We start from the raw sequence: 14,031 nt of genomic DNA on the forward strand, positions 1-14,031 counted from the left end.
TTCGACAATTCACTCCACGTCCCGTAATTACGATGCAAGGCACGACGGCACAGTCCGAGCCACGACCGCCACCGCCATCATCCCACCGAATCCGGGACGAATTCGGTGTTCCACACGAACAAGTTGTCCGAAACGATGGGAAGACGTCCTTGAAGGGTGGATGCAACAGTTGCAATCCGTCGGATATGTGCGATGCGGGATGAATAACATTTCTGTGCAACCGAATATGCTGAAGTGGTCCCCGACTGGTGGCGAAAAGTGTCCACTCCACAACAAGCGGAACACAGTGTGGTACAATCGTCGGAACTAAAACGGAAAGACTCGAAACGGGGATTTTCCTAATTGCTCCCTCATTAATTCCCCACACCACTTAACTCACCGTCGTAGCAGGGTGGCAGCTCGTCGGGCGTGGCGTGCCGGCCGAGGCACCAGTGGCGCGCGTTTTTCCACGTGGCCCCGCGCTGCACGTGCCGGAACTCGGACAGGTAGCGCGCGATCGGTTCGCGCAGCAGCGTGATGTAGAAGTAGCGCCGCTTGGCCGTTTCGCCCTCGTTCTTGTCGAGCTCCTGGTCGACGCAGCCGGTCAGCTCGGTCCAGTCGGCGTGCAGGCCGCACTTCCAGCCGGTCGAGTAGCGCGAGAATAACCAGTTCTCGTTCCGGTGCGGCCGGAAGCAGTAGCAGCGCTTCTTCTTGCGCTGGCAGGTGCAGGGACGCTGGAAGCAGAGAGAAGGGAGAACATTAGAGCGGTGTAATTCCGTTTCAGATTCATGAATCTGAATGATTCTTTGCATAGTTTTAGTTATTCCTGAAGCTTTTAAAGAGGGAATAATAAATCCAAAAGATTCATTAATGGTAAAAGAGTAGAAAACGAAATACCAACAAATGGGTAGAGAGACTCCTTTTTTTTCTTCACGCCACGTCAATGCAAGAATCATGAAGATTCGTGAAAGATTCATGAAGATTCATTAAGGTTTCGAGAGATTCATTAGGGTTTCGAAAAATTCATCAACGCTTGAAGATTCTAATCCCGAAAGATTCATGCATCAATCTGAATGAATCTTAGGTGAAAGATTCATATGAATGACTCTCGCCTAAAGATTCATAAGGCACATCACTAGACAACACATTTTCGATCAGACCACGTCCTTATGTTGAACATGTGCTTATGTCGAAGCATGAACACAGACAGTGTTGTGAAGCATTGGAAACCCTCTGTTAGAAAATAATAAACTAAGAGCTACCCGCTAGCTAAGATCTTAATGTAAATAATCTTCCAGTTGAAATGTTTAAACAGATGCAACCTCAAAGAAAAGCCCTCAAGAGGAAACGTGGAAATTCGGAGAAACATTAACGGAACCAAAACCACAACATCGGTCCAACGATGAATTTCGTTCTCTTCCGTTATGCATCCTCACCAGCGCAATAGTGCATCTTCGAATGCTATTTTCCCTCCCTCGTCCTAGATGACCCCGCGCAACATACCCGCTTCTAAAAAAGATGGAACTGTGGTGTGCGAATACCGGCAGGGTTCGTACTATAAATAGGACCGTTCGGGTGTACCGGGGACGCAACGGCAGAAGGCAGCAGCAGACAACCCACCGACATGTATTTACATTTCCCGACCATGATGGCTACCCAAAGAGTGTTCCCAAGTGTTGCCGCAAACGGCAGCTTGCGCCTGCGGCTCACCGGGCTTAAGTTTATTTAAATTCATTCATCTCCGCGATTGGAGTTTTCTTTCGTATGTATTCCGGTTGCCGGTTCTCCTCCATTCTCGTTGCCGCAGCGGCCCAAAGGTGCGGCGCAGACGAAAAACAATTTTTGAATTAACAATAAGTGCATAATTTTCATTGCTTTATTGCTCGCCCCTCCGACTCCTCCCGTAGTCCCGTGCTCTTCCCGTGCTGGGATCGAAGATGTTTACGAGAGGCGGAAGACGCTGGCAAACAGCAATAACCGACCGACTGAAGCGGTTCCCGATCCCGACGTCCAATGCAAAGCGAATACATCGGAGAGTCGGGGTCGGGTTCGGACGAGACGATGGGACCAGTAAGATAATTCCGGAGGCCCCCGAAATGTTGGGATAGATCAGTGGTTGTAAGCATTGCAAACAACCGGGGAAACGCGTTCGGGCGTGGAAAATACAGGAAGCGATCCGTGCGCCATTGATTATTTATCGTGCAGTTGGTCCGTGTGAAGAGCGGTTCCGAAGGGTCAAGAAATGCATATGGAAACCATATTCCCAGGAGTGTCGATGAATCTTAGAAGTATGGATTCCAAGTGATTTATGTTTACAAATGTACCGTTTCTCATGCATCCGAATAATGCTCGTAAAACTGAACAAACACACTTCGTTAGGATGTAAATGTAGTAGAAAGATGTATATACTTTTCTACGATCGATAGTGCTGGATTACCTAACAATGTACATTCAAATCTAATCGCCCTAGAAGGAAACCCGTTGACAGCCGGACGGAGAATATGAATGGTTCGAGCCGATGCCCGCATGAGAACTGTCGCCAATGTATCTCCGAAACATTCCGAGATGCTGGACAATGATACCGATGATTCGGAGAACTGATGCCGGTGCACTAGAGATTCCTCTTTCCAGCGTCACCAAAAGGAGTCAACCCCGAGCTGCATCGCTTCATAAATGGAAGCACCTATTACTATTGCGTTCCTCCTTCGAGGAACAAGGGGGGGGGGGGGGGGGGAGAGGACGACTGCGTGGATCATTTCGCGTCGATTTCAATCGGTTTCATGCGACAGCGTTGGGCAAAGATGGATGAAAGACGTTTGCTTCAATGGCTACCCGTTGACAGGCGGTGCCCGCGGAACACGGAACCGAGTTGAAGTATTATCCGGGAAAATAATGCAGAACGGACGGTAAATGTCTGAACCCGAGGGCCACGAGTGGGTGGGCTCGGTTGGACGCATCACAACAGATACGGAATTAATATTCCAAAAGAAACATACATTAAAATGACAACATCCGCCCGGCGGCGGCGGGAGTACCGGCATACATGTACAGTTGCTCCCAAAAGGGAAGGTACAGTGTCGATTGGTCGTTTAATTTCAATTAGCTTGGTCAATTCTCTTCGCAGCCGTTAAGTTCTACAAGTATATAATAGAGGAACTTGGAACAATTTTGAAGTCCGTGCGATGTTTTCCTTGACCAAGACATATTTATGTATATAATACGGTAATCCATGACTTATCAATATTATTACGGATATGAAAGGTTTATTTCGTGCTATCCTCCTATTTAAACCATTTTTTTCCTAATACTAGAAAAAGACCTTAAAATAGTGTCCGATATCTCTTCAGTTAATTTTGGAACACTGGCGGTTGTTTCTTGTCGTACTTTTCGGACTATTATTCTTTCATATTTTTCTCCCAGTTCGTGGAACATTCTTCACTCTTCCTCCTTATTTCCAACTATCAATGACATGCTGGACTACGTGCTGATGGTAGAATGTGTTCGCCCAACTATACCGCCAACTTTTCGTCCTTTGCAATACAGTGAAATAGTTCGTTTCCTCAATTCAACGTCAGTTTCCTTTCTTGACTCCTCCATTTCACTACAAACTTGAAAACTACAAGGAAGTTACGCGTGAAACAAGTTTGAAAGTATATTATATTTACCTAAGCCTACTTGACCAGTTTCAAGAAATTTCCAGAGGAATTAAACGATGTACTATGACTTTTATGAGATCTCAATATAATGTATTACCAAGGTTTAAAACTAAGCCACTTTGGCCTATACAAATGTCGTTAGAGGAGCGTTTGGAGCGTTACAAGTTCCTCTATTATAAGCTTGTAGAATTTTACAGCTACAATGACATTTCACTAAAATACCCTGTACCTTCACTTTTGGGAGCAACTGTACGTTCGCGAGTTCGCGACGGATGCGTGCGCGGAAGCTGAAAGAGTGCACTGGGCGCATTTGCGCCCTGTCAAACGGAATCCGCAGGGAGCAGACGACACAGACCACATTCACCGGCACGATTGTGAGAGATACGTCCGTAGGGTGGAGTGGTTTTAGCGAGAAGCGAGAAACCAAAACCATATGCCGACCGACGCTGACTGGTGAAGACTTATCGAAAGGTAAATCTGAAAACCCTTCGTACGATCCGCCCTCGTGGCTGGTGGATTGCCGTTGACGTAGCCGAAATTAGTCTTCACCAAAGACAACACGGGCCACAGACATTGAGGTTCGCCAACGGTCTCCAAGGTGCTCCAAGGTTACGATGATGGTTTTTGATAAAAAGCCAAGGCCTACGTCGACCACGTAGCTGGAGAAGTTCGGAGAACTGAAAGACGCTCTCGGGCGGAGGATGGAGGATGGTTCGGGGCAAAGTTAATTTAGCACAGGGTTCTTCCGCCCCTTAGTACGGTATCCGTCTTTAATCGGATAGCTTCATCTCTCGGGCCCCTTAGGCTCGGGACCGAGGGATACCGGGCTAAAGAAGAAGTTTTTGGGCATCCGGTAAGACACCATTGGCGAACAGTCGGAAGAAGAAGCACGTACCGGGTCGCCCAAAACAAGAGACTCTCGTGAAAGCGGAATGGCAGGTTGACAAGTTTTATCAGAACTATCGTTCGGTTCGTTCGTTTTTCATCTACGTGACCGACCACAAGGTGAAGGTGGACCATCTCCAGAAACTCCTCGACGACGTCGTTTGTACCGGTAGGTAGGCTAGGCTCCGTAAGATAAAGGTGTTCTTCAAACGAAGGGCAACTCTCGATCCTGTCCAAACGAGATGAAGATGATTCAATCTCCACTAATTCGACACAAGAGACCAAAGCGGACACGGCTCACTGCCACCGTGACCGTCTCTACCCGGCAGGCAGCTGTATCAACTAGGCGTTGTTTATGGAGCCGTACTTCCTCGCGTCGCGTGCCCAGTGCCCGTGTCAACACACGCGCGGCTCGCATCCGTCATCGTTCCGCGTCAGAATCGGTGCGTCAGTTTCGGTTCCCCGCAGCAGCTCCCAGCGTTCGAAAATATACTCCGATAGACGAAACCAAGAACCGCGCCCAGAGGTTTCCACTCCACCATCGGAACATGATGCACCATGGTCGAAAGAAGATGCTCCTGGGAAGAAACGGGTGCACATTACAAACCGCTCGAGCATCAGAGATGGGAAAACCGGGCACATCAGAAGGCGCCTCCCGCGTCTGCAACTAGAATTTTCAATGCAAAATTACGCTGAGTGTGTGAACAACACCGCTGCAGGAGGCAACGTCACTCACATTTCTATTCATATGCTTGCTTGTAAAATAGCTTTAGTTGCACAAAATGTTCTCAGTAAACATTTGAGGCGTCAAAGAAAAGAAAACGAACATTCTCCAATCGAAGATTATGCAATAAATTTAGTGCCAATTTAGAGCACATTATTTTTCTATAAAAAAAAATATTTTGGTCAATAAAATACAGTAGAATGTGACTTCTATCAAAATGCAACCAAACAATATAAAAAATGTTGTCAATACAATATTTTACAGAAGTACCAAGTTTCAGAACTTTGCACGTGTTTTATAAACTTTGCAAAACTGATCTAGATGAAAGCGCATTTTATCCTTCAATGTTATACACCACATGCTTATATTCGTTAGTTTTAAAACTGAACGCCTAGTTGCTACTCACCGACATAAACTGTTAACATTTGTTGCTAACTTTCGCCCTACTCTCCCCGAAAAGTCAATATCTTTTGTTGAACAATAATAACCTTTCCATAAAACCCTACTGCAACAAGCACTCCTCTTTCGTCGGGAAATTATGATCACTTTTGCAAACGCCCATCCCTCAAACAACACTCCACAAAGCGCCGCTGCAACATAAAATCAATTAACAAGTTATGAAAATTGATCCAAATTGGACGGCGTCTATGGATCGGGGGGCAAAGTGGTGCCAACGCTTTCCAAAGAACACGAATCAAACACGCCATTCAAGGGAGGTAGGGAGGGAGCATAACGCGCAATGACAAAGCATTCAACATAGGCAGGAAAAGTCCTACCACTCCTCACGCCTTCCACCTAGCGACCGGAGGCACAACGACACATACACACAACGAAAAATGCGTTCCCGTTTCTTTCAGCCCTCCGATCATAGTATCTCTATATAATCGCATTAAATTGACCTCCGGAAAAGCCTGGCTTACCGGGTCGGGCCTGCTCCTGGGTGGAACTTATCGACGATATGCATACACCCGTTACCAAACTACGCCTAGTTCGGCTTGCACGGGCAGTGGAGAGTGGAAAGTGGGCCGGGAGGCAACGATTGGGGGAGATGGATCGCATAAAATGGATTTTCGGAACGGGGTAACACAACGACGCCGGTGATGACAAAAAGCGGCCTGCATAGTAAGCACGGGCATGGAGCTGGTTCCAATCCCGTCGGGAAATCGAGAACGATGGCACCATCAGCGGTTCTCGAACAGGACGGCAACTGTCCGCGACACGAACCGGAATGCAAAAAAGGCTTGATGGACACGCGCTATCCAAAAACCCGTCCAAATCGACGGCTCCGGGAAAGCAGTAGGAAGTAGTTAGTATTTGCGTGAGCCGCGTTGAACAAGTTGCCGGTGTTTTGGTGCAGTTGCATCGAGCGCAAATTTAATATTCCCACCAGGCGGCTGCTGGAGAGGAGCGGGGAAGAGAAGAACGAGAGCTGCAAACTGATGGCTTAATTTATGCAACCACTAAGCATTATCGCCTCACCACTTCTCCTCCGGCGGCCGCCACCGTCCGGTTTGCGTCTCAAACGCGATTTCATTAATTTTCGGACCGTCAAAAAAGCGCCAAACTCTTGCCTAAAATTTGCTCCCAAGTCCCACCACGGGATCAAAGGGAGGAGAGACTGGAGGGTGGCACATTGCGACACAGAGTTGTGTTCGTCCTCGGTCTGCACGTCGAAGGAAATGCACCGGAACGTGATCGCGGTAGTAATTGCTGCCGCTTGCAGGAAAAATGATCGATTCATAACCGCGCACCGCCACCGCCAACCCTCGGGTTGCTAGAGACTCCAGCCGATCGTTTCGCCACAGACGGTTCCCCTGGCCGTCGCCCTCTTGTCCACCACCACCCCATTGACATCGGATGTCACTGCCATTCATGAACATCATTCAAATCGGAACGTGCCCGATGGCGCGCGGGGTGGTGAGAGGTAGTTGTGTTGACGGTAGTTGTAGCGCCATATGCGCCGATTCTCGACTACTCCCCGATCAAGTCGCGCACCGGAACGGTTAGTTTGCGACAAAAATGGGGAAAAAACAAAAAGAAATGGCGGCGAAAAAGGAAAAACCACTTGAAAATGGGGCAAAAACTGAGCGGCAGGGGTTGAGAGAACGATCGACAGGCATGCATTTTTTTTGCCCTAGCCACACAAACATAGGAACCCCTGCGTTTTTTATGTGCATCGGTTCTATGCGTCCGCAGTTTTACGACCACGGCGCGACTTGACTCCCTTTTTTTCGGTGATTTCTAGGCACCATAGGAATATGATAGGAGGAAAACATTTCCATTTTTGACAGTCAGGTATGGACGAGATATCCCTTATTTTATTTTAAAGTTCGAAAGAACTATGCACCATAGGAATATGATGGGAGGAAAAACATTCATGACAGTCGAATTCGGAAACATGTTTTCCACAACATAATAAAATTATAACTCAGTGATTCACAACTAAATTTGTTGTTTTAGTCTACATTGAAAGCATTGTGTTATACAGAATCAAAATAAAAAAATAAATTCTTCCTTTACTTTGATATACTTGCTCTTAATCATACTACACTTTTTGTTTTCCGTGCGGGGATAATCAGTCAAGGGGAAGGTCCGGTCTACTATTATGATGCAATCTTTATACGGTGTTCAAGTGTATAGCTTGAGTGAGGTTGAGTGTGTGAAGGATGACATACAGCAATACATGTTCTTTTTATGCAATTTTTTGTTCAAACATCATTATGAAGGGCACGTGAAATGAAGCGTTATCTCTAGACTCTAGAGTCTTTGGTTTTCATCCACTATAATCGCACGCGAAGTCTTTGTGACAGGTTGGAAACAACTGGTAAACAGACGATTGCAGTAAGTACGTTGAATCGAACTAACTATGTTTAATTGCATATTTATTGAAATTCAGTAAAACTTTTTGTATTTTCAAAAATGAACAACAAAAGAATAGCGGTACCTAAGAAAAAAATGCTTTAATTTTCACTCAATTTCGATTAAAAACTACTGGCCACAAATGATGCAAACCATAAAAATAGCACAAGCGTACAGATTTCAAATTGTCAAATGACATCCAGATTAGGTTTGGCACAAATATACGATGATACACAAAAGACCAACCTGATCGTTTATCGTGCCCTTTACAGCTTAGATTATTCGGTTGTTTTTGACAAAGACAACCATGATACGAATTTTATCCTCTTGTTCATACGCACATTACCCACTGTGCAGAGTTGCGGTTTCTAGTGGTTTGCGGTCTTTGCGGCCACTCCTATCACCCCACAAAAACCGTGCTGCTCTCGTCGCAATAAATGATTTCGGACATTTTTCACGGTCCGTTCTCACTCCGTTTTTTTTGCACCTTCCGGCTTTTCACCTTTCACTCGTCGCCGCCGGTTCGGTGCGAAACGAATCAAATTGAAAGGCATCCTTCACATCCAAGAACCACAGCAGGCACCTTCGACACAGCAGCAGGAACGGCAGGATGCGATAGTTTTCAATTTAACCTTCCCATCCCTCCTGTTTTCACCCCCCCTCGCTCGCGGTTCCTGCGCGAGAAACAACCACCCGTCGCGTCCGGGTCACATTCGCGGTTGTGACATTTGAGAAATTTTCCATCTTTCACCCGCCAACAAGCGTCTGGTGTCGCGTGATGTGTTTCCACCGCAAATTCACACACACACATACACAAGACTGGACGGACGACAGGCACCGGAGCTGACGAAAGAAAATGGGGAATTTATTCCAATCACCTCCGCCGAGGCGCTTTTCCTGCAGCATATCTCCCACAGTCTACTTGTTGCTAGAGTTTTCTTTCTTATTCGGTTGTGGAAGTTCGGTGGAAAACCCAGCCGAAAACAGGATGGGGAGGAGAGGACCGACACAAGCAACAAGAACACAGAACTCTAACGGCACGAAAGACCAATGGACCGCCATTTGTGTGCTGTCAACGGGGGAACGTTCTCATTCGTCCCCCTTCCTCAAGCCACACTTCCTCTGCCAGCCCATTTTCCCGGCCCGGGTGTTAACAGTTTAATAATGTTTTATGGTGCAAGTGCGACCAGAGTGTTTATGTTTGAACAAAACAATACGCACATAAAAAAAATAACAGTATTAAAAAATAACAAAGGAACTGCACCCACCCCCAATCGATCGAGCACCCCTTGCATCTGCTTTCTCTGCCCCACACCCCCCCAAACCATCGGGAAAGATGATTTGGAAATGGAAATTTTATGGCGCGAAGAAAACTGCTACATTCTCAATCGTTCGTGCGCTTTGTCTCGGGATAAACCGTGCGCTCTTCCCGCATTTGCTTCAGTTCGGGGAAAAGCTGCTGCTACTGCTGGCGGATGGCGTTTTCCTCGACGCCCTCAAACGTAGCTCAAATTGAAACGTCTGCCTGCCGCTGGCACATGTGGCGATGTTTGGAAAATGCGAAGAATTGTTTAAATTGTTCTCATCCCGCTGCCAGGAGGGGCGGTGGGTGGAAGGGTAATCTGTGAGTCAGCCCCCCGCACAAGTAAACGGTGGTGTTGTGCGTGCGTAAGCAGCCCGACTGCTGCCTGTATGGGAACAATAAACTCACTTTTATCGGTTGTTTTATTGTTGACACATTCGTCGTTAAAAGATGCTGTATTGACGTATGTTTTGAGTAAGTGTAAAAAAAAACCAATTCACCAACGACTAAGGCAAATCTTAGGGATATTATTATCGCAAATTGTAGGCTGAGGTTTTATTTCTGGATTTAATAAATATTCATAAATTCTACACTTTTATTACGCCAATCGTTTTGCTAAATCTGCCTAAAAATTAAGTGCGTCAAATGGAAATTTGAAAATTTCATCCGTAATGAAACAGTGTACACTAATTGTTTTTAATAAATGCTATTGTACTGTAGGTAGATAAGAGAAAACATACTGTTCGCTCCCGTTGGGAAAAACTTTGCCCATTCCGGTACCAATATCGTTGGGCTCAAAATTGTAATCGAAATCGCCATGACAATCGTTACATTTAACAGGCATTCCGAGGATGAATTATGCACCTTCGCTTCAGTTTTTGGGCATCGAAGCGGCAAGGTGAACACAGCCATTATTACGACCAACGACATCTTCAACGATACCGGCCGCCGGTGACACTTTCCATGTCATTTTCGCGCTCGATTAATGTCGTTTCACTTACGAGGGCGAGGGAAAGTAACCCAAAACCCTCCCAGACTGATCCTTCCATCACCCATCGGGACTCGTCGCGACGAGCTCGGGCATTGATTGTGCCAAGCCGCGGTTCCGGTGGCGGGTCGGACATTTTAAAACGCCGAACAATAACTATGTTTCATCGTAATGGCCGCCATTTCGGCGGGTCGACGGCCCAACCGTCCCCCATCCTGCCCAGCGCTAATCCTTGAGACAGTGTCCATACACACACGCACACCAGACGGGGGTAAAATCCGTTTCGCCAGTCCGGGGGACAATTCCGCATCCCCGTCACCCCCCCCGCCTTACTCAAGACGGTGGTGGTGCCAATCTTATCTCAAGAGGTCTCTGTTTTCCTCTTTATCCCCAGCGCAAGACAAAGCGCTGTTCTCGCTCGCTTGTGGTATGGGGCTCGCGTGGCACGAGCTGCTGAGTGGGGCCATTTTCTTTTCCCCATTCCTCGCAAATGGCAATGATTTATTTCGGAGCGATAAGTATTTTTTCCACCCATTTACCCATTAGCAATGAGATGGGGAGGGTGGACAGAGGGGGGGTCAAAGGCAGAAAGGAAAACGAGAACAGCAGACCCTCAAGGGGGTTTGGGAGGCCGACGGTTGTCATTAAAATGCTAACGCGGCTCATTTTCTGATTTCATGACACCGTTTATCGTGCTTTATGGGAGCCGCTAGGGGGAGGGCAACGGGTCTTCGGAAAATCAGCAGCATCTTGACAGGAAGGAAGTTGGGGAGAGGGGGGGGACACATACCTCGCTACGTTTGTGAGTGTATGACTGCTTTCCGTACGCATTCAAAATATTACGGTACGCGTCAAATTTCCTCAATCTTACGCCTTTTCCTTGGGCTGCGAGTTTTCCCGTTCAATTCTAATCCAACGTAAACACACAAGCGAAGGCAACGCACACGTGACCGCGCACGTTCGACGACCATTCCGATGGAAATGGACGAACGGGGAAGGAGTGGAAGAAGAAGAGGTGATCAAATTACGAAACGGAAGCCATTCCGACCAAATAAAACCAACAGGTTGGCGCCACCGTCGTTCAACTGGCCCAAAGGGGGCCTCAGAATGGAAATAGGGAAGAAAAAGGCAGACCAAAGGGACCCGGGGCGAATTGCAATGGGGGTTTCTCGCGGGAAACCGTCGCAGTCATCGGTCGCAGGCCGTCGTGCGTCGGGCATATCCGGCAAAACCTGGGGCCACCCCACAACGGTTGCCTAATGAAACGTAAAACATCGTAATACCCAAAAATAGGTTTTCGAGAAGCAAACAAAAAACCAAACAAACATAAGCACATACACACACACGCATACACTGAAATGTTCATCCCACCAGGGGCCTGGTGGATTGCTGAACCGTCGCCGGCTGCTCAGTTGGGGTTTTTGGGACGAAAGACCCCCGAGGGAGGGAGATCGATAATACCAATCCTAAACAGCGACCCTTCTTTCCACCAGAATTCCAACAAACCCCAAATCAAAGCCCTAAATAGAACGCATACACACACAGACACACACGGCGTATCTTCGCGGATCAACAACGTACACAATCTGTCGATAAACCGCCGTCCGTTGCTTGCCTACTACTACGTCGATTCCTTTGGACGCCGGAATTCGGGAATTGGGCGCCTTCCTAGTCTCACCTGCGGATTGCTAAACGGTTGATTCCCAGGCCGTCGGAGCAAAGCCACAGGTTTTACTTACCCATACCCTTATCCCCCAGGGGAGGAGGGTGGTGACCGCGAAGAGGGGTCTCCTCCCTCGAGAGAGCTTATGGGACCGTCATAAAAATAGATTTCCCGTCCGTTTCCTGATTTAAATGTCAACGTGAATAAAATAATGAACGGACGAACGCACGGGAGTTGTGAGCAAGGAAGGTTGGAACGGGCGCCAACGCCGTCCGCTGTGTTCTAAGGAGCTGGCTTGGTGAGACACGAAGCTCTGTTTATGTTGCGTCAAATGGGAGAATTCGATCGCAAAACTGTCACAACCGGCGGACGTTCACTACCGTCCATAAAATATTTCCTCATCAACTCGCATCAACTCCTACTGACTTCACGCACATAAAACACATAGGGAATCCAATACGGGAAAAGATGGCGACATCAGAGATGTCTATTCATTGGAAGCTAAATGGCTTTCTTCTCCAATTAATTTATTAAGTGTAAAACTTTGTGAAAAAAAGTATGAATTTATTTAAGAGCAACGTGCACGGAACCGTACCACTTAGGAAATTTCTTTTTAAGAAGAATGTTCGGAAACCCAAACACCAAGTACCAACCACACAAGTACCAATCCTACGAAATTGATATTTGTCTTGTCGAAAAAACACAAGGGAAAATAAATTAAAAGCTTCCACGGAACAGATGGTGCCCGGAGAAAAAGGTCTCCAAGTGTGCAAGGGTGGACACGACGGACCAACGTTCCGCCGGGTTCCACGCACAAAGAAATTGGAAATGTGTTGTCGAATCCAACGACCACCGATTGGTGACGGGGATAAATGGTGACAACAGTGCCCTTTTTGGGGCGACTCTGGCGAACGTCACGACGATCGCGCGGAGCGAAATCCGAATGCCGCGATCGAAGAAGCGCTCGTGTCAATTGGGGCCCCATTTAAGGTGATCGGTAAATCGTCACTCAAGCTTGCCTCTTTTTGCCTTACACCAGAAGCCCTTTGCTTCGAAGCGGGTGGAAGGACCACCAACGATTTTTCAGCACATTACAACACTGGAATGGCGATGCACCAGCTTGCGGTGGCAGACGGAGGCAGCGCATGGAAGACAACAAATTACGTTTCACCATAAAGAACATAATTTACGTTCATCCGTGGAGGATGAACCACCCCTCCTCTCAGCCTCGGACGATGATTCTCCATGCTTTATCGTTTGAATTACGCCTTCCCTTCAACACGGTGCGACTTGGGAGAAGAATGAATCGCCTGGAGCTGGCCCCCAAAACGGTGGCAAAACGGTAACCAAGAAGCGTCGTTTTTTTTCTCCCCTAAGTAGACAGGCCCGGTCAGGATTACGACCTCCAGTTTACGATTCTATGTAGAAATAAAATAAAATTGAAAAAAACCACAATACCACGCCGAGCTGGAACACGCTACTCACAGCGCATTGTGCACGCCAAAAAGGTCCATCATGAATGGGCCACGGGCACATTTTTCTGTGGGCGCAGACAAAAATGGCGATACCGCTTCGACTGCACTTTTGGGTGACGCCGTCTGGTTTGGCGAGACGGACGACGCCGATATGAGAGTGTTTTTAATTTCTACCATAAAGGAAAAGTGAACCAATTGAGCTTTCGGGGGGGGGCCGTTACTCCCGACAGGAAGTTGGGATTGTGCCAGCTACGGGTGTTTCCACTTGATGACCTACGTCGTCCCAAAAACCTTTGGCGTTCCAGCGGATTTAGTGATGGGAAGCTTGGACGGGGACAACCGATGTACCGTTCCCGCTGACTGGGTGGCTGGCTTGTGGTCCGCTTATCGGTGTAAACCAGACACAAATGAACCAGCAAATCGGGTCCATTTTGCATGGTCGGCTACTAAAATGTGTCTCTCGGCTCGAGGGATGGTCGCAACGATATAGACAGAGCAC

The 14,031-nt window shown here is 47.5% G+C and overlaps 1 protein-coding gene across 3 annotated transcripts in view; it reads right to left on the bottom strand.

Annotated features, from left to right (window-relative positions):
- The window catches only part of LOC131272223 (heparan-sulfate 6-O-sulfotransferase 1), a 40,570-nt gene that overhangs the window by 16,914 nt on the left and 9,625 nt on the right, over positions 1–14,031 (bottom strand). For all 3 annotated transcript variants that reach the window (XM_058273886.1, XM_058273885.1, XM_058273884.1), the window contains one exon: positions 380–713. In XM_058273886.1, coding sequence (XP_058129869.1) covers positions 380–713 — 334 coding nt within the window. The remainder of the gene's footprint in view (positions 1–379; positions 714–14,031) is intronic.

The sequence above is a fragment of the Anopheles coustani genome, chromosome 3, assembly GCF_943734705.1.
Source record: "Anopheles coustani chromosome 3, idAnoCousDA_361_x.2, whole genome shotgun sequence".
Classification (NCBI taxonomy): domain Eukaryota; kingdom Metazoa; phylum Arthropoda; class Insecta; order Diptera; family Culicidae; genus Anopheles; species Anopheles coustani.